This window comes from Notamacropus eugenii, chromosome 5 (genome assembly GCF_028372415.1).
Source record: "Notamacropus eugenii isolate mMacEug1 chromosome 5, mMacEug1.pri_v2, whole genome shotgun sequence".
Taxonomy (NCBI): domain Eukaryota; kingdom Metazoa; phylum Chordata; class Mammalia; order Diprotodontia; family Macropodidae; genus Notamacropus; species Notamacropus eugenii.
Window position 1 is genome coordinate 198,121,222 of NC_092876.1, and position 20,416 is coordinate 198,141,637.

The following is a 20,416-nucleotide window of genomic DNA, read 5'->3' on the forward strand; positions in this document are numbered from 1 at the left end:
AGACAGTGAGTAGTCCAGTTTAGTTGGAGAGTAAAGCAGGTGGCAGGGTCTGCATGAGACATTAAGCTGTAAGAGTATGGTGGTGCTAGACTACGGCAGACCTTGAACGCCAGGCAAAGGATCAACCAAGATGGAAACAATGAAGACTGACCACAGAAGATTGTTTGGAGGACCATATCTACATTAAGAAAATTAGATTGGCAGCAGTGCTAAGAATGGATTACAGAGAGGAGGAAGTGGAGGTACAGAAACAAGAGGAGTTATTAGGACATAATTTATAATAAAGATTAGATCAGCTACACAATTAAGTATAAATTGTAGTAGGGAGAGAAAGGAGACAAGAAGACTTATTAGGAGACTTTGGCAATGGTTGAACAAAAGTCAGGAATGGAACGCTTCCCTAACCAAGTAACCTGTCAGACTGTGATTGTTCTTTAGGTAGCATTGATATGATTCTTGTGTGATCTATAGTCTAAAAAAAAGAGTGTAAATATTTAGTATCTATGAATATAATATTTTTAATGAGAGCACAGACTACATAAACTTTTTCATTATAGTGACTGTGCAGAAATAAATCAGATTAAATACCAAAGTAATACATTGGGAACACATCACAAACTAAATAATTATTATATTAAGTAATTTAAAAAACAAGATTCAGAAAAAAATATCAATAGAAAACATAGTTTTAAACGTGTTGAGAACTGTTTAAACAATTATTGATCTAATCAAGGACCTCTAAAATTACCACCCAAATGCACTACAATATTCTTTTATTTAGTTTACAGAAGGATTTTATCAGTACAGGTTGCAGAAAGAAAATGTTTAGTACTATTTACAATTTGTTTTAAAACTCTGCTCTATACAAATTTAATTCTGATCAGTATGAACAATATTTTTTGTAGATCTACTGCATTTTTATAAAGCCTTTTCATCAAAGCAATAACAATGAATAAAATAACCTGATTACATTTAAATGATGTTGACCATCTAGAAACGTTTATATGTATTTTTAAGGGCTGTGGACACTTATTAAATACAGAACACAATGTCAGCCTGTGACTTTAATTTCTGTGAAGGCTAAAGCTATTTATATGGAACATTGTTCTATTATACTACACGCCAATCTATATTTAAATTCTATAGTTAAGTATTTTATAAGATTTTTATTAAATATATTCTACACATATTTGTAATTTCACCCAGGAAGAATTTCTTCCCAGTGAAAAAATATAAAATCTTTTATATTTTTACAGTTTTAGATGAAACTAGCTCATGCTTTAGTGCTGTGCAAATTTCTTGAGCATATCAACTTTTAAATTATTGGTATGAAACAAAAGAATGGCATCACTTTAAATATGTGTGCCTTAAAAATCAGATTTTGATTTTAATACAATTGCAAGCACTAATACCAAATGCAGATTACATAAACAAAACTAGCACTATGGCAAAGAGGCTGATTTTTTTTTTAAATGTTAAGAATTTGTTTGAAATGTCTAATGAGTAAGTATGACATTGAACACTAAGGTACAGATGAGAAAAGATTACTGGAAAAAAAACCCATCAATTTGCTGATATTCAGATACATAAAATTGATCAGTAGATGAGGTTTTCTAATAGTTATGCACAATAATAAAAGCCTATGGACTACAGGAAAATACCCCTCCCATATTAAGGCTAGGAAACACACTCTTTGCCCTATTTGTGCTGTATGAACAAGCACTCAACTACTGTATGACCAAAGAGTGCACAGCATAATGAAAACAATTAAACAGCCCTCTGCAGAGTGCTTTAAATAACAGGCACATTGTTTTTTCATTTGTTGCAGTTAAAATAGAGTCACACTCAGTTTAGTTAGTATCTGATACCAGTGTTGCCACCAAGGTTAACTTTGGTAGAATTCACTGAACAGTTTAGTTTATTTTCCATTTTTCTCCTGCCCCTTTTCCATTAAAAAAAAAAAAGTTGGCCATTAACAAACATTATTAATTGCTGAGTGTTTTTCCAGTATGGAATTTATGGTAGATTATTTCTAGGTGTCATTGACAGAGTTACAAATTCCATTGATGAAAATAGTGAAATAATGCCAACAATTTTTAGTGCAAATTGCATTTGGAACACTTGATTTATTAGTTCTCTGGGTGAAGATTTTTATGGCAGCAAAATGGTTTCTGCTCTGGAAGATAACACGTTAACTTTTTTTTCCTGGATTGACTGCATCCAAAAACCAACGAATTATAAGATTGCTCAACATAAAAATAACTGGAAATAAAAAAATCATACTGAAAATGTTCTTGAATCTCTTCTTGCAAGAGAGAATGCAACAACAGTGTTCATGTAATATTTCAGTTCCATGAATTTACAGACAGACTGTTCCTAAGCATGTCTGAAGCAATGTCGGATCTCTTCTATCCCAGCAGCATGAAAGACAAAAGACTTATATTACACCATACTTAGCAGAAACATCAGTGTTTACAGGATCACACAACAATTACTTTCTCCAGTCTTCTCACGGTTCCTCTGACCTGTGGAAAAAGAACAAAAGACCTATTTACAAGGTATAAACTGGTTTAAAAAAAACAAAATACCTTATCTAAGGTAAATATAGTTAACAACCTAATACAACTTTCCAATTCTTAAATTTGTATTTATATGTACTGAGCAGCTAGGTGGCACATTAGCTAGAATGTCAGGCCTAGATTCAGGAAGACTCACCTTCATTAATTCAAATCTAGCCTCAGACATGTACTAGCTGTGTGACCCTGGGCAAGTCATTTAACCCTGTTTGTCTCAGTTTTCTCATCTGTAAAATGAGCTGGAGAAGGAAATGGCAAATCACTCCAGTATCTTTGTAAAGAAAACCCCAAATGAGATCACAAAGAGGAGGACATGACTGAAAACGAGTAAACAATAATTTGTATGTACTAAAGAACTATGATAAATGCTTTTCAAAAAATATTAGCATGTCCCAGAATGTCTGATTATTTGCTTGACAAGAATTATTCATAAACTGAAGATTTTCTATCTTTCCCTTGGAAAGTCCAAGGAAAGCCATGTCATTTTTGAATGCTTGCCCATGTGACTCTAGTTAGACCCTTCTCTAAAACACAGCTCACAGCTTACCTTGAGAGTTTGGTTCTGGCAATGTCTCTCTAGCCACCAAATGCATCACTGTTGTTTTGCCAAAAGGAAGTTTTAATGCTGTGTGAAAAATAGAGTAATTTGTTAAAAATACATTAATTTTTTGGCTAAAGAGAACTGAAACCATTTTTTAAACTAGATTAGTGCCTTTTACTGAGCTTTAATAAGGTAACTGTACTTCCACACAACAGAATTTCATATATTAAAAAGATCATAATTTAAAAATGAAATTTTTAAATGACATATTATTATCAACAACAGTAGATCAGTGTTGCATGTTTCATGGACATTTGAACAGGGATGGTGAAAGAAAGGAAAGATGGGTACATAAGAGGGGTATTGGATCCTTCTCCTTCTACACCTGCTATCCTAGACTGGCCATGCATGGATTAACTAGCACTTAGTTAGCAAGAATCTGCAGATATTCAGTAATAATTTAAAATAAAAAGCTATCTTTCCATAGCTCTCCTTTCTTTGACAGTTAAACACCCAGAAACCTCTATAGTGCAGGTCCACATTTCTGCCCACATTGCCCTCCCTGGTTCTCCTTCTCAGTCTTCTGTGCTCCCTCCTTATCCTGAGGGCAGACCAGTTTGAATCAGAGCATGAGGGGAGAGTATCGTCCAATGAGGCTAGAAAAACAGGATAAGATCAGGTTGTAAAGGGCTCTCAAAGGCTCAAAGGAGTTTTATCTTCTACCACCAAGGCAACAGAGAGCTGATGAATTTCCGAGTGGGAAATCACATGGTCAGAGCCATATTTAAAGAAAATGATCATGGCAACAATGTGTAAAATGGACTAGAGTAACCAGAGAGGCAGGGAGAACAATTTAAAGACTGCTTCAATAATCTAGGTGAGAAGTGATAAGGATGTAAATTACAGTTGAAGCTATTCGAATGGAGAGAATGGATTAAAAATGAAAAATAATGTAAAGATGGAAAAGGCAAGATTTGGCAACTGAAGGGAAAGTGGAGATTCCGATAACACCAAGCTCATGGACATGGAGACTCCAAAGATGGAGGTACCTTCAACAGAAACAGGCAAGTCTGGAAGAGGTGAGGGTGATATTGATGATGAGTCAGTAGAAGAGAATGAGAGAACAGTCAGAAACAGAAGGAGAATCAGGAGAGGGCCAAAAAGCCCCGCTTGGAAAAAGCAGACAGGAGGAAATTCACATTGTTCCCCCATCCGATCTTACTCAATCTGATTCCACTAATTCACATGTACTACAAATTTATGGCTGACATTGAGAATCTAGAAGCATATATTCTTCCCTAAATAATTCACTTTATCCAGCAGAATATAAACATATTGAAAGGTTAATTTTTTTCATTTTGTGTTTGTATCTTTGGTACCTATCATGGCGCCTTACACCTAGTAAGCACTTTATAAATGCTCATGAAATGAATTACAATTATGGAACACAGAAATCCTACAGTTAAATACAAATTATGAATGTGTCTAATGTATTACTAAGAGGTAGCATGTTGTAAGTGGGATTCCAGTTCTGCTCTGCCACCTACTTACTCATATATCTTTGGGAAAGTCAATTGACTTCAAGAGATCAGTTGTCTAATCTGTAAAACGAGAGATATGTACCAGATGATCACTAGGGTCCCCTCCAGTTTTAAAACTGAATTATTTGATGATTCTAATATTTAAAACAAAAACAAAACCTAATTACAGAAAGTATGAACCACAAGGGGGCACCCTTGGCTGCATTTCTTCAAACATTCCTTCACAAAACCATTTATTCTTGCTCCTCACATGACTACCATCTCTACCCTAGGGAGAGAATGGCCTTTCCTTATTATTTTTAAGTTGTTTCCTATCTTATTATAACCACAATATTATCCCAACAAATTATCAAAAATATTGCAACAATAATACACACGCACACACACACACACACACACACACACACGATATATATAAAAGAGCTTTGTTCTCAAATGACAGTCTTCCAACTATGCCATATGGTTTTCTAACTACAACAGAAAGGAATCTGCTTCATAAAAGGTTAAATACTTAGATTTCGCAAAATATTAAATATTAAGAAGAAATCATACCAAAAACAAATAGAAAGTAACTTAAAAGAACCTGCAAACAAATCCAATAGTTAATTCCTTCTACAAAAATGACTTCATTACCTCCTAGCGTCACATTTCCATGTAGAAATCGTCCTTGATAAATAAGTCGAAGAATGTTTGGACTGCTAACCTGTTCTTCTTCCCAGTCTGAAAAGAAACCAGAGAATTGGTCATGTGAATTCCAAAAGATAGGTAAAGAGTATCGTATTTTTCTAATCTAGTTTCAAGCTTGGCAAGATGTAACAAGGAAGGAAAAAGTCTTAGCAGTTTTTGCAAAGGCATGGATATGGGGAGGGTGTAATGTTAAGCACAGTGTATCACTAACAGTAAGAGAAATACATATTAAGACATTTCTGAGGTTTTAGCTTACACTCAGCAAATTGGAAAAAAATGTCAAAAGACAGAAATATTAAAGGCTAGAGAGGCTATAGGAAGGCAGAGAAACTAATGCACTGATGATAGGAAAAAGGAATTGATCCAACCAGTCTGGAAAACAATTTTGAATTATGTGAGAAAAGTAAATAACTGTGTAACCCTCAAAGAAATCAAAGACATGAGGGGGGGAAATCCATTATATACTGAAATATTCATAGCAACAACACCTCCTAAGATAGAAAAATGAAGAAGGTATCTATCCATTGATTAGGAGGTAGCTGAATAAACTATGACATAGAATTGCACTGGAAAAATTACTACACTGTAAGAAAAAAAAATAAATGTGTCCCTATGACTCTGAGCTTTTAAATGACTGATCCTAGAGCTTGACCCAAGAAAGTCAGTTTCTGTTTTGGTTCTTTGCTCTATATAGACTTACTCTAGGCAACCTCCAAATATAGTTTAGGCATATCTCATGTCTAGGTTTTCATACATGAATAAAAGGGGTTCCCAGCTCCTATACAAGTATTCAAGATACTACAACTCTATTGGGTAGCAATGCAGAATGATGCAAAAGAGGCAAAGAACTCATAGAAGCCTAGAGACAAATACAGAAAACCCTCAGTACTTTACTAGAGCTCATAAGCAGATTCAGAAAACATGGAAAGCACTCTCAAAAGTGACCCTCAAAGATGAGCTAAGCATGGTATTCCAGTGAGGCTCATTTTCCCATAGGAAACAGATTCTGGTTGTCCTGGGTCCATGAGGTAAGGGTGAAGCTGGGCTGCCCGAAGACTCCTCTGCTCATGTCTGTCCCTCATCTTCTGACTAAATGTATTTCTCTAAAGCCATCTTTGTTTCCCTTTTTAACTTGCTCTCCATTAAGATAGTATAGTGCTCTAAGTTCCTTGTTTCTAACTTAAGAAATAAGTTGAATTGTTTTATCTTCCTCTGGGGAGAATGGGTAGGGTGAACAACAACTCAATAAACTTGCAATTGGTTGGGTTTCTTTTACATATATATGAACCTTGTTGGATTTTTTCCAATGTCAGTAACCCTTCAAAGAAAAAAGCCACTCTATTTCTGGCTTAAGTCCTGATGCTGCCCTGTAACTGTAAGCCTATGAAATTTTAAAGTGGTAGGATTGACTTTATTGTGAATATTCCATCCCGATTATATTTTCAAAATCAACAACTGGTTCACAAACTACTAAAGGAGAACATATTATACTATTTTAAACTGTCTCTTACATTAGACAGGACAGGACTATCTGAATTTTTTTTTTCAATTCTTATTTTTATGCTCATTGTTATATACATTACTGGGCCAGGATATGAGTTAAACAGACCTAAGAGATGAGCTCCTTCCTTACTGCAACCTCATAGAAAGCTCATCTTCCTTCAAGGCTTCCTCATGGGAGGTGTTTTCCATTTGTCTCCCCACTTCCAGTTGTCACTGCTCTCTCTTTCCTGAAATTACTTTGTATTTACATGTGTATGTGTGTGTGTGTGTATGTGTGTGAGTGTGTCTATGTGTATGTAAGTACGTGTATCCCAAATTCCACCTGGTAGAAGCTCTGTAAGCTCTTGAACATAGTAGGTACTTAACACCTGTTGAAGTGAAAGGATGAGAATCAAATACTTTGTAAAGTTTATAGTGTGACATCAATACACTTATCATTTACTGATGTGTGGTTTGTCTACTCTAGAGAATATTTGCAGCAAATTCTCAAAATAACTTCCCTGGCCACATGTCAAGGATTGTGAGGAATCCCTCCCCCACTAATTTTTAACATTATTTGGATCAAAGATAATTATTAATGAAAAAAATTTACTCCTTTCCCCTCTCAAAGTATAACATAGTCTAAGACAAGTAATATGGAGACTAACTCTTCATTTGATCTTTTCTTCCTTGAACTTTTGCCTAACACTTTTTGGGTGCCTCGCTTTCATTCATTGTGTTCCATTCTTCATCATTGTCACTTACATATGAGTAATAACACCCCATTGGACTATAAACTCTTTCTCGGCAGGGAGAACATCTTATTTATCTGTAACTCTCCCAAGGAGTAGCACAGTGCTTTGCACATGATCAAATACGGTTCCATACGTGAAAATGCCTTCTAAATCCAAAGTATTATACAAATATCAGGCATTATTATTCAATGACTTTCACAGATTTTTCTTTCAATGTTAATAACTAAAAAGAATAGGAAAGCTACACAAAATTACATAAAAATGTTAATCTCTCCAATACTCCTAAAATTTTTTAAAGTCTTATAATGGTCCCTAATGGCTTAGCCACAACCTGTTTAAATGATGTGACCCAATGCAATAGAAGGTCTATTGCCTCCATCACGAACAAAATCATTCTAAATCAAAAGGTCGTTGATCCAAATTCTTATACAGAAAAAGGCCAAGATACCCATTGCACAAAATGTCTAAAAACTGTAAGGGGATATTAAGGTGAATAAAGAAACTATTTCTCTCCCCCCAAAAAGGTGATAAAATACATACACAAATAATTGTGAAAACAAGGTAGAATGCGTTAAGTGCCAAAGAAAGGATACAAATAAAAGCAATAATTTTTGCTGCTCAGTCATGCCTGACTCTTTGCGATGCCATCTGGGTTTTGTTTTTTTTGGAAGTAAAGATACTGGAGTGGTTTTCCATTTCTTTCTCCAACTCATTTTACAGATGAGGAAACTTTAAGTGTCTGAGGCTAGATCTGAACCTAGGAAGATGAGCCTTTCTGACATGAAGTCCAACACTAGCCACCCAAAAAATAATAATAATTCACAATTATATAGCACAACTCATTATTTATACACAGAGGTCCTCACAATGACCATGAGAGGCAGGTAGACAGAAGTAATCTTTCTTTTCTTTGAAAAGAAGATTTTTTACCTGGGGTGCATCAGGATTAGAGAAGGCTTCATGGAGAAGCGAGAACTTGAGATAGGTCTTGAAAGTTGTCAACAACAAGAGAATTAGGAAGAAAGTGATAACATTTCAAGCAAAGGGAAAAAGCCTAGTCAAAGCTGTTCCTTTGTCTGGAAAAGAGGATGCTGGAAGAAGTACTGGGGGTTAAAGGTAGAAAGGCAGTTTGAGCACCAGTCTGTGGTAGCTTCTGAATTTCAGGCTGTGTTTGAATTTTATCTTGTTAGGCAATATGGAGTCATGGAAGGTATCTAAACTGGATAAAAGCTCTGATAACAGCTGTACTTTTACTAGTAAGACTGTTCTGGCAGCAAAGAACAGAACAGATTAGATGAAAGGAGATAGCAAGTTAGTGCAATAGGCCTGAAGAGAAGTAAAATGAGGACTGATGGCTGAGGGAATGGAAATGAAGGAACTGGAAGAATATTTCAAAGGCAGAATAGATAAATTTGATTGTTAATTTGGATATCAGGATCAAGTAGAAGTTAAGATTTGGGAAAATGGTGTTGATATTAGCAGAAGTAAGGAAAGTAAAAGAAAAAAAGCAGGTTTGGGGAGAAGATATTTAAATTCATCCAGGAATAAATTATGTACATATAACACAAGGGTTCCTTGTAGAGTTTCTTGGACAAGTGGTTGGGCAGATTTTGAAAAGGATGAAACAATATTTTCCTAAGTCTCCTCTTCATACTTCATATAATTTCTCCTCAATCACTTTTGCTCAGCCTCATTCTTTCAAAACCTCAATGCTTTAGGATGCCATGGTGGATAGAGAAGCAGCCCTGGAGTCAGGAAGACCTGAATTCAAATCTGACTTCAAACACTTGACACTTACTAGCTATGTGAGCCTGGGGCAAGTCACTTAACCCTGATTAACTCCCAAGAAACCCAACAAAAATAGCACCACTTCACTGGTTCCAATTCTACCTACTTTCCAATCACATATATTCTCTTGCCTTCCAACAACCCCCAGGCTTAAAATTGTTTTAGTGAGGAACAAATTCTGTCATAGTCCCAGCCTCAGATAAAACTGCTTGAATTCAGAGACCAGCGTTCACCTATAAATTACAGGCAGAGGGACAAAGTAGTGATTAATTTTTATATACAGAAGTGATTCTGCATTAAAAGTTTTGCCCTTAAAAATCCAATTTTTCAAAGACATTTACTAGCTTCTGCTTATGAACTAAAGTATATCAGTTGAAAAAGTCATATCACTCAGTCTCTCCTATAAGAATGGCTTAGAATAGTCCAGAAGAAAGGGCTAGTCAGATTAGAGACACAATGCAGAGATAATCTCAGAAGGGGAAGAGATCTACTACAGAAAAAATTTAATAGAAAATGGAGATTTTGTGCCAAAGAAAGATTTTAGTTTTAAGAAGTAAGCTGTTTCAAACTGGCTTTTTTAAAATACAAAGGAGAAACTGACTTCCTGATTTCATGACTCTGCAGAGTGGAAAGGTCTTAATAACTTGTAATTATAAGTGGCCTTTGAAAAACAGCTTTGAATAATGTATAAGAGAAGGGGTCAACATGATTTTGTTCCAATTCAAAAAAAAATATTCTGCTTATATTTAAATTTTCTTTTAATTTTCCTATGTTTTGGTATTAATTTTTTTTAAAGTAACAACTATCTCATGGCTTTTTTCACAGAGAGATAGAAAGTGCAGGTAGAACACTAAAGGTTTCTTAGTTTCTAATTCTAAGGTTGAACTATACTGTTACTCATCTGGTTGTGCTACTGTAACTAATAGCATCAACAAGAGGAAGTAGAATAGAAAAATGACAAACATCAAAGAGGTTCTAACAAGATCTTTTGGAACCTGCTTCAGCTCCTAAAGACTGATGGGACTGCCACAGGCTTTAGACCTCTGACTCTGGGCTAGAGGTTGCAGCCTAAAACCAATCTTAAGTATATGATCAAGGTATGGGAACTCCAAATGGAGGCTATGTGATTGGGTCATTGTTACTCCTAATTATATTGTGAAGCTCTTAGCAGGGCTCATTAGACAAGGGAATTTTGTGGCCATGAGTATTTCAGTTCCCTTAATGTGACACTACCCTTGAAAATGGACATAGAATCCTATGATTTAGAGATGTAAAGAACATAAGTCTAATCTAACATTTATCATGAGAAAAGGCTACTCACCCATTGGCCAATTGTCATATACATGCTTTGCAATATCTGCTGCTGAATCGTTAGGAGAAAACAGGAATTCTTTAGTTTTCCCACTCACTAAGATGAGTCGTAAATTTATCTGAAAGGGAAAAAAAAATCTTTGGAAAAGGCTTACTATTTTACAGTAAAAAGTGATCATATAAAGTCTTAATTCAATCATGAAATAAAATTTAGTCACAATCATTATGACAAATTTCATTTACCAAAAACAAAAAACTGTTCGACTGTTTAGTTTAATATGTCCCAAATAATAATACTGCACTATTTTGACATTTTTAAAAGAAGTAAAAATGTAACAGTCTTATTAGACTTATTTTAAATCTACTTCATAAAGAATATTTTTAAAAAGGCTTACATTTTTCTTCACATATCTTTAAAAGAAAACACTGTTATTTTAAAATTCCTCTACAATCTTTTAGAAAAACAATTACCTCCCCAAAGATTTATTTTTTGATGTCAATTTACCTTTATTATCAGTAAACAATAAACAATTCTACAAAGATTGTCACTCAGTCTTGAAATAAAATTGTGATTGCTAAAGTGTTATATATTTATATATACACAGATGCACACAAGGATGTGAGCAAGCACACACACACACAAACACACAATCTGGAGATCAACCAATACAACTAGACATAGCTAAAAAAAAGTTCCAAGAATTATTCAATTATAGATTCTATAATATCTCCAAGTTTCACTACATAAACAAAAAATGCTAATGTTTCTGCTTCACATTTAAAGTCTTTTACAATCTAACTGCAGCCCAGCTTTCAAGACACATATATCCCTGCCCCTAACTCTTTGTGGTCCATCCAAACTAGCATACTTGTGACCCCTCACATATAGGATTACAAATTCCTATCACTGATCCTTCCACAAGCCATCTCCCATGCCTGGAAAGTCCTCCCTTCTCATCTCTATCTTTTAAAATTCTTCATTTCCTTCAATGGTCAGTTAAAACACTACCCTAAATAAGACTATGGTTCTCCTCAGCTGCTAACCCTTCCTTCCCTTTTGCCCTTCCTCCAATTGTCTTTTATCTTGTAGATATTGTTTTCCCCATCTAATTCAATATAAGCTCCTTATGGGTAGAGGGACCATTTCACTTGTGTATTTGTATATGTATACTCAGCACCTAGTACGGTATCTGTATTAGCCAACATGGTTGCCTCTAATAAATACTTGTTGATTGATATCTTTTCAGGTATGTTATAGGGGGTATCCTTTTGGATATGGATTGAACTAGATCCCATCTGACCCTCAAATTCTGTGATCTATATCACTTAATATGGAATAGGGAATGGACCTGTGATTTCTTTGGTATGGAAACTTCCTCTATAAATGGCAATTCAGCACTTTTTCTTGCAACTTGGCATGCTGCTTGAAATCTATCTGGAGATTTAATTCTTTGTCCTTAATTGCTCTATTTTATACTTAAGATGTTTATAGAAATGTGATAATTTCTTTCTGGTTCATAGTTTAAACTATGATTTCATGTGCAAAATTCTTATACTATTAAAGTTTTCCTATAAATTATTTTATTAAGTAACTTATGATACCTATGGAAAAATGAGTATTTTATTCAGTGTCCAACTTGCTACAAAAAAATCAGGGTAAACTTTAAGGTATAATTTTTTTCTACTTTAATAACACACATTAGTGAGACCTTCCTAGAGCCTCTCCTACCTTACTAAACAAGTCTAGAGAAACTGTCTGTAGATAACTTCTCTTATAAATAGAATTTGAATGAGACCCTAACATAAACTAATATTAAACCTACAAAAAGAACTGCCATTGACTGTCAGAAATAGCAATGTTTGTTTAAAAAACCTTGATATCATAAAAGTGCTATTTGTATAAAAACTTAGGAAGTCTGGAATTCATCTTACATTGAGTTAAAAACACAGAAGCCTGGGCAGTACTGAGGATATAACTCATTAAACACTAATGGTTAAACCTTAATAGGGTAGTTCTGAGTGTCTTGAAGCTTTTACAACAGTCCAGTAAAGAGTTAATTGGGGCACACGCTGGGGTGACTGTGAAGTGAGTGGAAAGAAGGGGGTGGATGACAGAAAGACTGTACAGACAGAACAATATTTGGCAACTGGTCAGAGATGGAGAGTGAATGAGAGTGAAGAATTAAGTAAGATCCTTAGGTTAAAAACCCGGGTCCAGGGAAGGATGATGGTACCCACCATATCAATAGGGTAGTTAGGAAAAGAGATAGGTTTGGGGAGAAAAGAATGATAATCTTAGTAATGGACATGTTGACTCTGAGATGTGCGCAGCATGTTTTTTCTGAAATTTAACTGTAAATATAGCTTCTTTTTAGATATGATTAATACTTATGTGGCAAAAAGAAACCAAAAGTATAAATTAACATGCAAACTTCATACTACTTAAGGTGTATAGAATGGAAGCCTGCATATCTGAAATAATGAAAAAGGAACCCATTAATGTGGCCATCTGTCAATAATAATATTTGGAAAATTAAAGAAATTTGTTTGGAATACAAGTCCAATTTTCCCACTTGCCATCAAATTTTCAGATCTTCTTTGCACCCTCTTTTTATTTTCTAAGTTCAAAAGAAATGACTCCTTACAAAATAATTAACATCTTAAAATTCTATTGAAATCAAAAGTATATGAAGATATTCTGGAAGTCTGGCTAAAAGAAAACAATGAGGATATTGCCTATCATCTGTTCCAAACTTAAAACAAACAACTAAGTAATCTCATTTAGAAATGTATCTTACTGTTTGGGTTAATATCAGAAAAACTCTTAGTATTTCATGCAACAAAACTGACCCATCATATATTTTAAAGACTATAACCTGCTTGACCTCTCCCCTTCTACATGTCAAAATCAATGGCTTAAAGAAAAGCTTTATATAGTCCATTCCTACTTAATGGTATAAAATTCTAGCAATTCAGGAGGCACATCAGTTCAGGAGTTCAAAAATGGCTTTGGGCTAAACAGTAAGATGTAACAATTTGCAAAAGCTTTAAAAATTAGTTATTTGAAAGATATAACTTGGGGGTAAGAAATAGGTACAGGAGAAGAGGGAAATAAATTAATTTCTGGTACAGCTTGCCATTCTGATGAGCATTAGAGATATTCTAAATTGAAAATAACTTAAGTGGGAGAGTTTTTTCAGTCTGCATTTTCTTCAGACTTCAAGCCTGCAATTTAAAATAAAAACACAAATCCTAACTTGCTGAATGCAGATTGTGTACCAGCTGCCTGAAACATGTCAAGGCAATATTTCTTTCAGTTTCTTTGATCTCAAAATGCAATTGCAAATGTGTTTGGGGAATGGTGAGAGTAGTTCATTTAAAAATAGAGACACTTTACTCTCTGCCATTCTTCTTGTAGCTTTCACAAAGAAAAACCATGGCTGAAGACCTGGAGTCAAACAAATGTTGAGAGTTCTTTGCAATTTAATTGTAATAAAGAATATCAACTTGTGGCTACATGGCTTGTGATAAGAAAAGGTTAAGCTTGTTTATAGTTACCGGTCCTCAATCCAAACCGAGAAGCCTACGGTGCCATTTTCATGTTCTTTTTCTTTCCTGAGAGCCAACTAGTTGGATTTATAAAATACTTTGGAAAGTAACATGAATCAATCTATAAAGTAAAAGCAGGTTAGTGCTAACATGTATAATTTTCAAATGAAGAAAAAGAGTGAACAAATTCCTACATGCAAAACCATAGTGAGTCTAGTCTTTGCCTTTTGCTTACATTCATAAAGCTGCCTTGATTCTGGACACCAAACATGAACTTATTGTAGCATTTCAACAATTATATTTTAGATTCTGATGGTAAACAAAACAATGAGTTACTATAATCTTAATCTTGAAAAAATATCAAGATCAACAAATGCTTTTATAATAGAAACTTGTTACTGGTCATAGTTACATTTTAAATGTACTTTAATAAATACCTTCTCAGGCTTGGATAAATTGTATTATGAAAAAGTCTTTCCAGTAAATCTATGCTACAATGAATATATACACCCAGTTACCACCACCACCAATGTCCCCTTAATGAATCTACTAATAAACAGAGCTGCTCAAATGTAGAATGGGCCAGTCGGCAGGGAACTCTCCGTCCTCAGAGGATTTCAAGCAAAGACCTTTGGTGATATTTTAAAGAAGTTCAGTTTATCAGTTGGTCTAGAAGGGTTCTGAGGCCATTTCCAAATATGAGATTTTGAGATGATGGCTTGGTTATGTAAAATATCCATTTAATGACAGACAATTCATTATTTTAGACCTCAGTCAAATTCAATATTCAAGTATTTTAAAGAGAATATCAGCATGTGTAAAAGACAGCTGCTTTAATAATGGGTTAAATATGAGGACATTATTTATAACCTAATATGTAACACATTTACTATACATGTGTATCTCAAAATAAAAGCTCCACACACTCAAGATGCCTTTTTGCTTTTAAATGTGGACTACAGACCCCACTATATTGTACAATCCCCAGGGGATTTGATTTATGTGATCCAACATCTGAATTTTTAAATTATTGCCACTTTTTAGGCAACAAGAACTGCTAATGATGTAGAACAGTGGTGTCAAACTCAAATAGAAATAGAGGTCATTAAGCTGTACAAAAAGATCCCTGTGGCCACAGACTGACTTAGTTTTAAAATGGAATGTGGTCAATATTTTAATGTATTTTTATCTATTTTATTAAATATTTCCATTATAATTTAATCTAGTTCCTGCCTCTCTTAAGAGTGTTGCATTTAACACCAATGGTGCAGAATACCATGTCCCTTACTCTGTAAAAATTTATGAAATAATAAAAACATTTTTGCTATATAAAATTTCAAAGTTTGGTTGAGTGAACAGCATGCTGGCTGAATTTGGTGTCAGAGAACTTCTGCCACCTGCTGAACCCCTCTAGGCCTCACTTCAACAAGCTAAAATGACTTCTAAATCTAGGCTGCAATGATTCTCTGTTTAAAAAAAAACCTCTAGCTGAAACCTCTGTTTGGCATTCAAAGTCCTTCATAACCTAGATTCTTCCCCTTTCCTTGCCTCCAATGACACCATCCTCCATAGATCACTCCAATACTCAGTTCTGGGCATTTTCACTGGCTGTTCTCCCTCTCTCACCTCCACATCCTGGCTTCCTTCAAGTTCCAGCTTAAAAATTCACCTTCCTACAGGAAGCCTTTCCCAATCTCTCTTAATTCTCATGCCTATTTATTTTAGAGACAGAGATAATTATCTGTACATAGTTAGTTACATGTTATTTCCCCCATTATATGAGAGTTCCTTGAAAGCAGGCATGCTTAGCATAGGGCCTGGGACAAAGTGAATAAAGTATTTAATGGTTAAATTTCTGGGAAAAGTGGTGCACACAACTGTAGGACATGAATGTTGCCATTATAGAGCTGAGGTTGCCACACTACAGGCTATCAAGTTGGGCTGAGATGTTGTTCTCTTTGTGGATGTTAGAATTTCTTTTCCTCACCATCTTATTTTACCAAGTTCATCATCAATAAAACAAAAAAGATTGTGGGGTCTTACAAAAACTTCAATAAGTATAACACTGAACTTAGAAGGCTAAGATTAACCCTAGTTTTCTGAAAGGTTAAAAATGTTTCAACTTTTATCCTACAATTTTTTTCAAAAGTGCCTGTCAGCTGTTTCTGACATGAACTTATTCAAGTTAAATAGAAACATTTAACTTCACCATTTTACAATTTTTACTAATCAGTCAGTACTGATGAGAAACTTCAAATTTCATATTCACTAGTATGACAAGGAAAATTAATCTGTGCTAGATATTAGAACATGAATGAAATTCAGAATTAACACTTGAAGTACTTCTGGTACTTCATAAAATTCTATTAGTGGATCAAGAATGTTGTAGTATATATACAAGATGTTTTAAGACAATTATATTTAAATTTTAAAAAGTACAGTTGCCTACAAGTTTCTCTTTCAACAACTGAGCAAATGAAATACGCCCTTATGACTTAGGTGATAAAGAAATATTTTGTAATTTTATTGTGATTTAAAGAAAACAATGCATTTATACAAACCTTGATCATAGCAAATGTTAAGAACAGATGATTCCACCCAGATTCGCATTTTGGGTTCACAGAGTTAACAGGTAAAGTCACTATCACTGAAGTAATAACCAATGCCACCACCACCACCAAATTAAACATTAAGTGATGACTGTGGGTAGAGTGTGATACTAGATACTGGAGGAGATTCAGATTTTAGATAAAGAGGAGATCTATCTTATTTCAATATTGTTGAGACCTCTAAGATTTGAAGCCATGTGAGCCTCTGAGTCAGAGAATCAAACTGAGCAACTTTAAAATACTCTTTTCTTCTAGAGATACATTCTTTCAAATTTTTATGATAGCAAAGTGGCAAACACTAAAAATAAGTTATGATTCCCCCCCAAAAGAAAATCACCCTTCAAAATTTGTACCTATTTTAAAATTTTATCTTTGAGATATCATTACTATATTTGGCAATAGGTAATCAATATTCTTCTGTCTGAACAGAATGAACAGTACACACCAAAAAACAACATCCAAGATGTTAACATAAAGGTAAAATACAGAATAGTGTTAGAATTACTCCGAGCTGAGATTTTTTTTTTTCTATTTTTAGGGAGTGGAATTATATCAAGAGGGGAAGTGGAGCTTACCCCATCCTCCAACTGCTAGTGCCTCCCCCATCAAAATTCCTTTACATTTATGTATTTATTTTGTATATATTTTACATTTAAAAGTTTCCTGGATTGAGCATAAGATGGTTGACAGAAGGTGGTGCAGCATTTTTGTCTTTTGTCCAGTGCCTAGCAAACAGAAGGTATTTATAAAGGTGTACTGATTAATTGATGGTACAGTGGCATAAATAAAACTCCCAAGGAGCAGGGGACTCCAAGAGCAGATTTTACAAATGAATTTTTTCAAACGTTTAAAGAATAATGATTTCCAATACTAAATAAACTGTTCGTAATAATAGTTGGCATTTATATAGCACTTCAAAGTTTTGCAAAGCACTTTAAGATTTATAAAGTATTTTACAAATATTCTCATTTTGTCTTCACAATAATCCTGAAGGACAGGTTCTCTTACTATTCTAATTTTACAGATGAAGAACTGAAACAGAATTAAGTGACTTATCCAAGGTCACATAATTAGTATGTGCCTGAGGCTAGATTTGAACTCAGTTCTCTTCCTGAGTTCTGAGTCCAAGACTCCATCTACAATGCCAATTAGCTGTCTTTTTAACATAGAAAAAGAAGGTACTCATCCAATCTTTCTATGACACAACTATGGTGTTCATATCTGAACTTGGGAGAGATAGAGCAGAGAAAGAAAACTACAGACCAATATCCCCAAACGTTGATGTTAAAGTTTAAATGAAATATTAGCAATAATAAGACTATAAATTATGGTCGAGTTGGGTCTAAACCAACCCTTCTGGAATCAATGATCACCCACCTTTATTTCTAGGATTTTGTTACCATTAAAATGTTGCTGTGGATATTTTTAATATGTTAGACCTTTTTTCTATTTTTTGCCTTCTTGGAGAAAATGCCCAGAAGTGGGATGACTGGGTCAAAGAGTAAAAACAACTTAGTCACTTTTCTCACTTTCTAGACTAGTTAGACACACTGGTTAGTGTGCCTGTGTTCCCACAGTCCCCTCCAACATTTTCTTATCATTTGGGTCAACTTTGACTATTTGCAGGGTATAAATTACAATCTAGGATAAGTTCTGTGATCTAAAGAATATTTTAATGTGTATTATGAATGATTTGAAGAACATTTCTGTGTGGTTTGAAATTCTCCTGCTGAAAATGGTTCATTTCCTTTTACCACTTATCTACTAATAAATTTAGTCAGTCTCATTTGTGTTAATTTTTTATGTATCCTAGATATCAGATTTTTATCAGTGATATTTAATGCAAATATTTCCTCACCCCTTCTAATGGACAGTTTCTCTTTAGGATTAAATAAGTTACCTTAGCACACTGGGAGAGGGGATGGGGGCAAGAGAATCAGTTATTTAAAAAGATGTGATTTCACTGGGCACTTATCTTTCTATAAGCAGTCTTTCAAACACTGCTTTATTTCAAAAAAGAAACTATCCATATTTTAAGAGGGTCTTTTTAAATACACCTTATAAAGATAAAATTATTAAACACCTCCAGAAAATGACACCACAACTCACTTGTAAATGTTACTCTTTTCAAAGGACTACTATTTCCATTATAACTAATGTACTTCAAAGGGAAGAGAAAAGCATAGAGGCCAAGGAGAAAAAAGGCAAACATCAATTGAAATGAATATCTTACCAATACATGATCTGAATCATTACACATTTAAAGTTTTCATTACTCAAGTATTAACATAATTATTCCAAACTCAGAACTACATATTTTTTTTCTACACAGTATATTTTATTATAGTACATGGCCAACACTCACTCCTTTAAAACAAGAATTACTATGCTTTACTTAACTCTTATTGAAGACAATGAGAAGAAATAGCCACGTCTTTTACACTGGACAGTGGTCTCCAAAGTTGTACTGAAGACCAAGAAGCCACCCTACAGAGTCTAAGGACTGACACAAAGGGGTTGTGTGATCTACCAAAGGGTGGGAAGACAGGTTATATCCTCCCTTCCTGCAGAGCTAATCACCAGGCTTGTCACAAATACAACCACACCTACCCTTACCCCCAGCACTCCTTCCCTCTTCCTCCTATGCAAACTCCTATCCTCTGAAACTGGCACTGGCCACTCCTAGTTGTTAAATCCAAAACTAATCTGTACAGATCCCAGTAAGAAAACTCTGTCCCCACCCCTTGACCTCTAGGTCACCTCACACAGAGCATGCTCTGTTCTTGGGGGCAATGACCTGTGAGTAATGGGCCTGCCCTCCCCTTTTCCATTCCGGGTGGGACAGAGTTGAGTCACACATGGTGACTGGCATGATGGATTGTGATCAGGATCATAGATATCATTACATTAGCTTCTATTCAAACTCAACTATCTTCTGACTTACCTATTAGTATGCAAGGTACCACCATTCCTCTAGCAACCTAGTTTCTTACATCCTTCATGTCATCTTTGACCAACCTCACTTTCCCTCAACCTCTAATGTACAATCTCCTAATTGAACTCCATGTCTCAAATCTTTTCCCCATAGTTTTCACAGTGATCTACAATGCTGGTTTGATGATACTATGGTTCTGCTCCATAAACTCCATTACTTAACTATTGACTTTTAAGGATCAAATATTATTTCATTTTTACTTCATCCTTCTTAATTTCTATTTTTGTAAGTTTTATAATGTACATAATTATTAGCATAATAGTACATTCTTAATCTACAAATAAGGAAATACATACATTTGGGGCTACCTACTGAATATAATATATATCCCCAAATTTTTATTGATGGGGTACAAAATCAAAAGTTTGGAGACTGGTGATTTAGGAGATAAAACCATTGAGAGGCTCTATTATAATAACAATGCTCCACATGTTATATAAAAATAATTTGTTTAAAATTCAAAATTGGGAAAGGACATTAAGAGCTAAAAATGTCTTCTATTCAGAATTGTTTAAATTATAATAGAAAATCAAATTTGATGTCTGGAATTAAGTATGTCTTCTGTGTTACTTTTGTTATAAA

The 20,416-nt window shown here is 34.5% G+C and overlaps 1 protein-coding gene across 1 annotated transcript in view; it reads right to left on the bottom strand.

Moving 5' to 3' along the window:
• Positions 1–756: 756 nt before the first annotated feature.
• The window catches only part of UBL3 (ubiquitin like 3), a 97,976-nt gene continuing 78,316 nt past the window's right edge, over positions 757–20,416 (bottom strand). Inside the window, exons 2-5 of the mRNA XM_072611832.1 lie at positions 10,692–10,800; positions 5,292–5,378; positions 3,124–3,201; positions 757–2,525 (exon numbers count right to left, since the gene is read on the bottom strand). Coding sequence (XP_072467933.1) covers positions 2,473–2,525; positions 3,124–3,201; positions 5,292–5,378; positions 10,692–10,800 — 327 coding nt within the window. The 3' untranslated portion in view covers positions 757–2,472. The remainder of the gene's footprint in view (positions 2,526–3,123; positions 3,202–5,291; positions 5,379–10,691; positions 10,801–20,416) is intronic.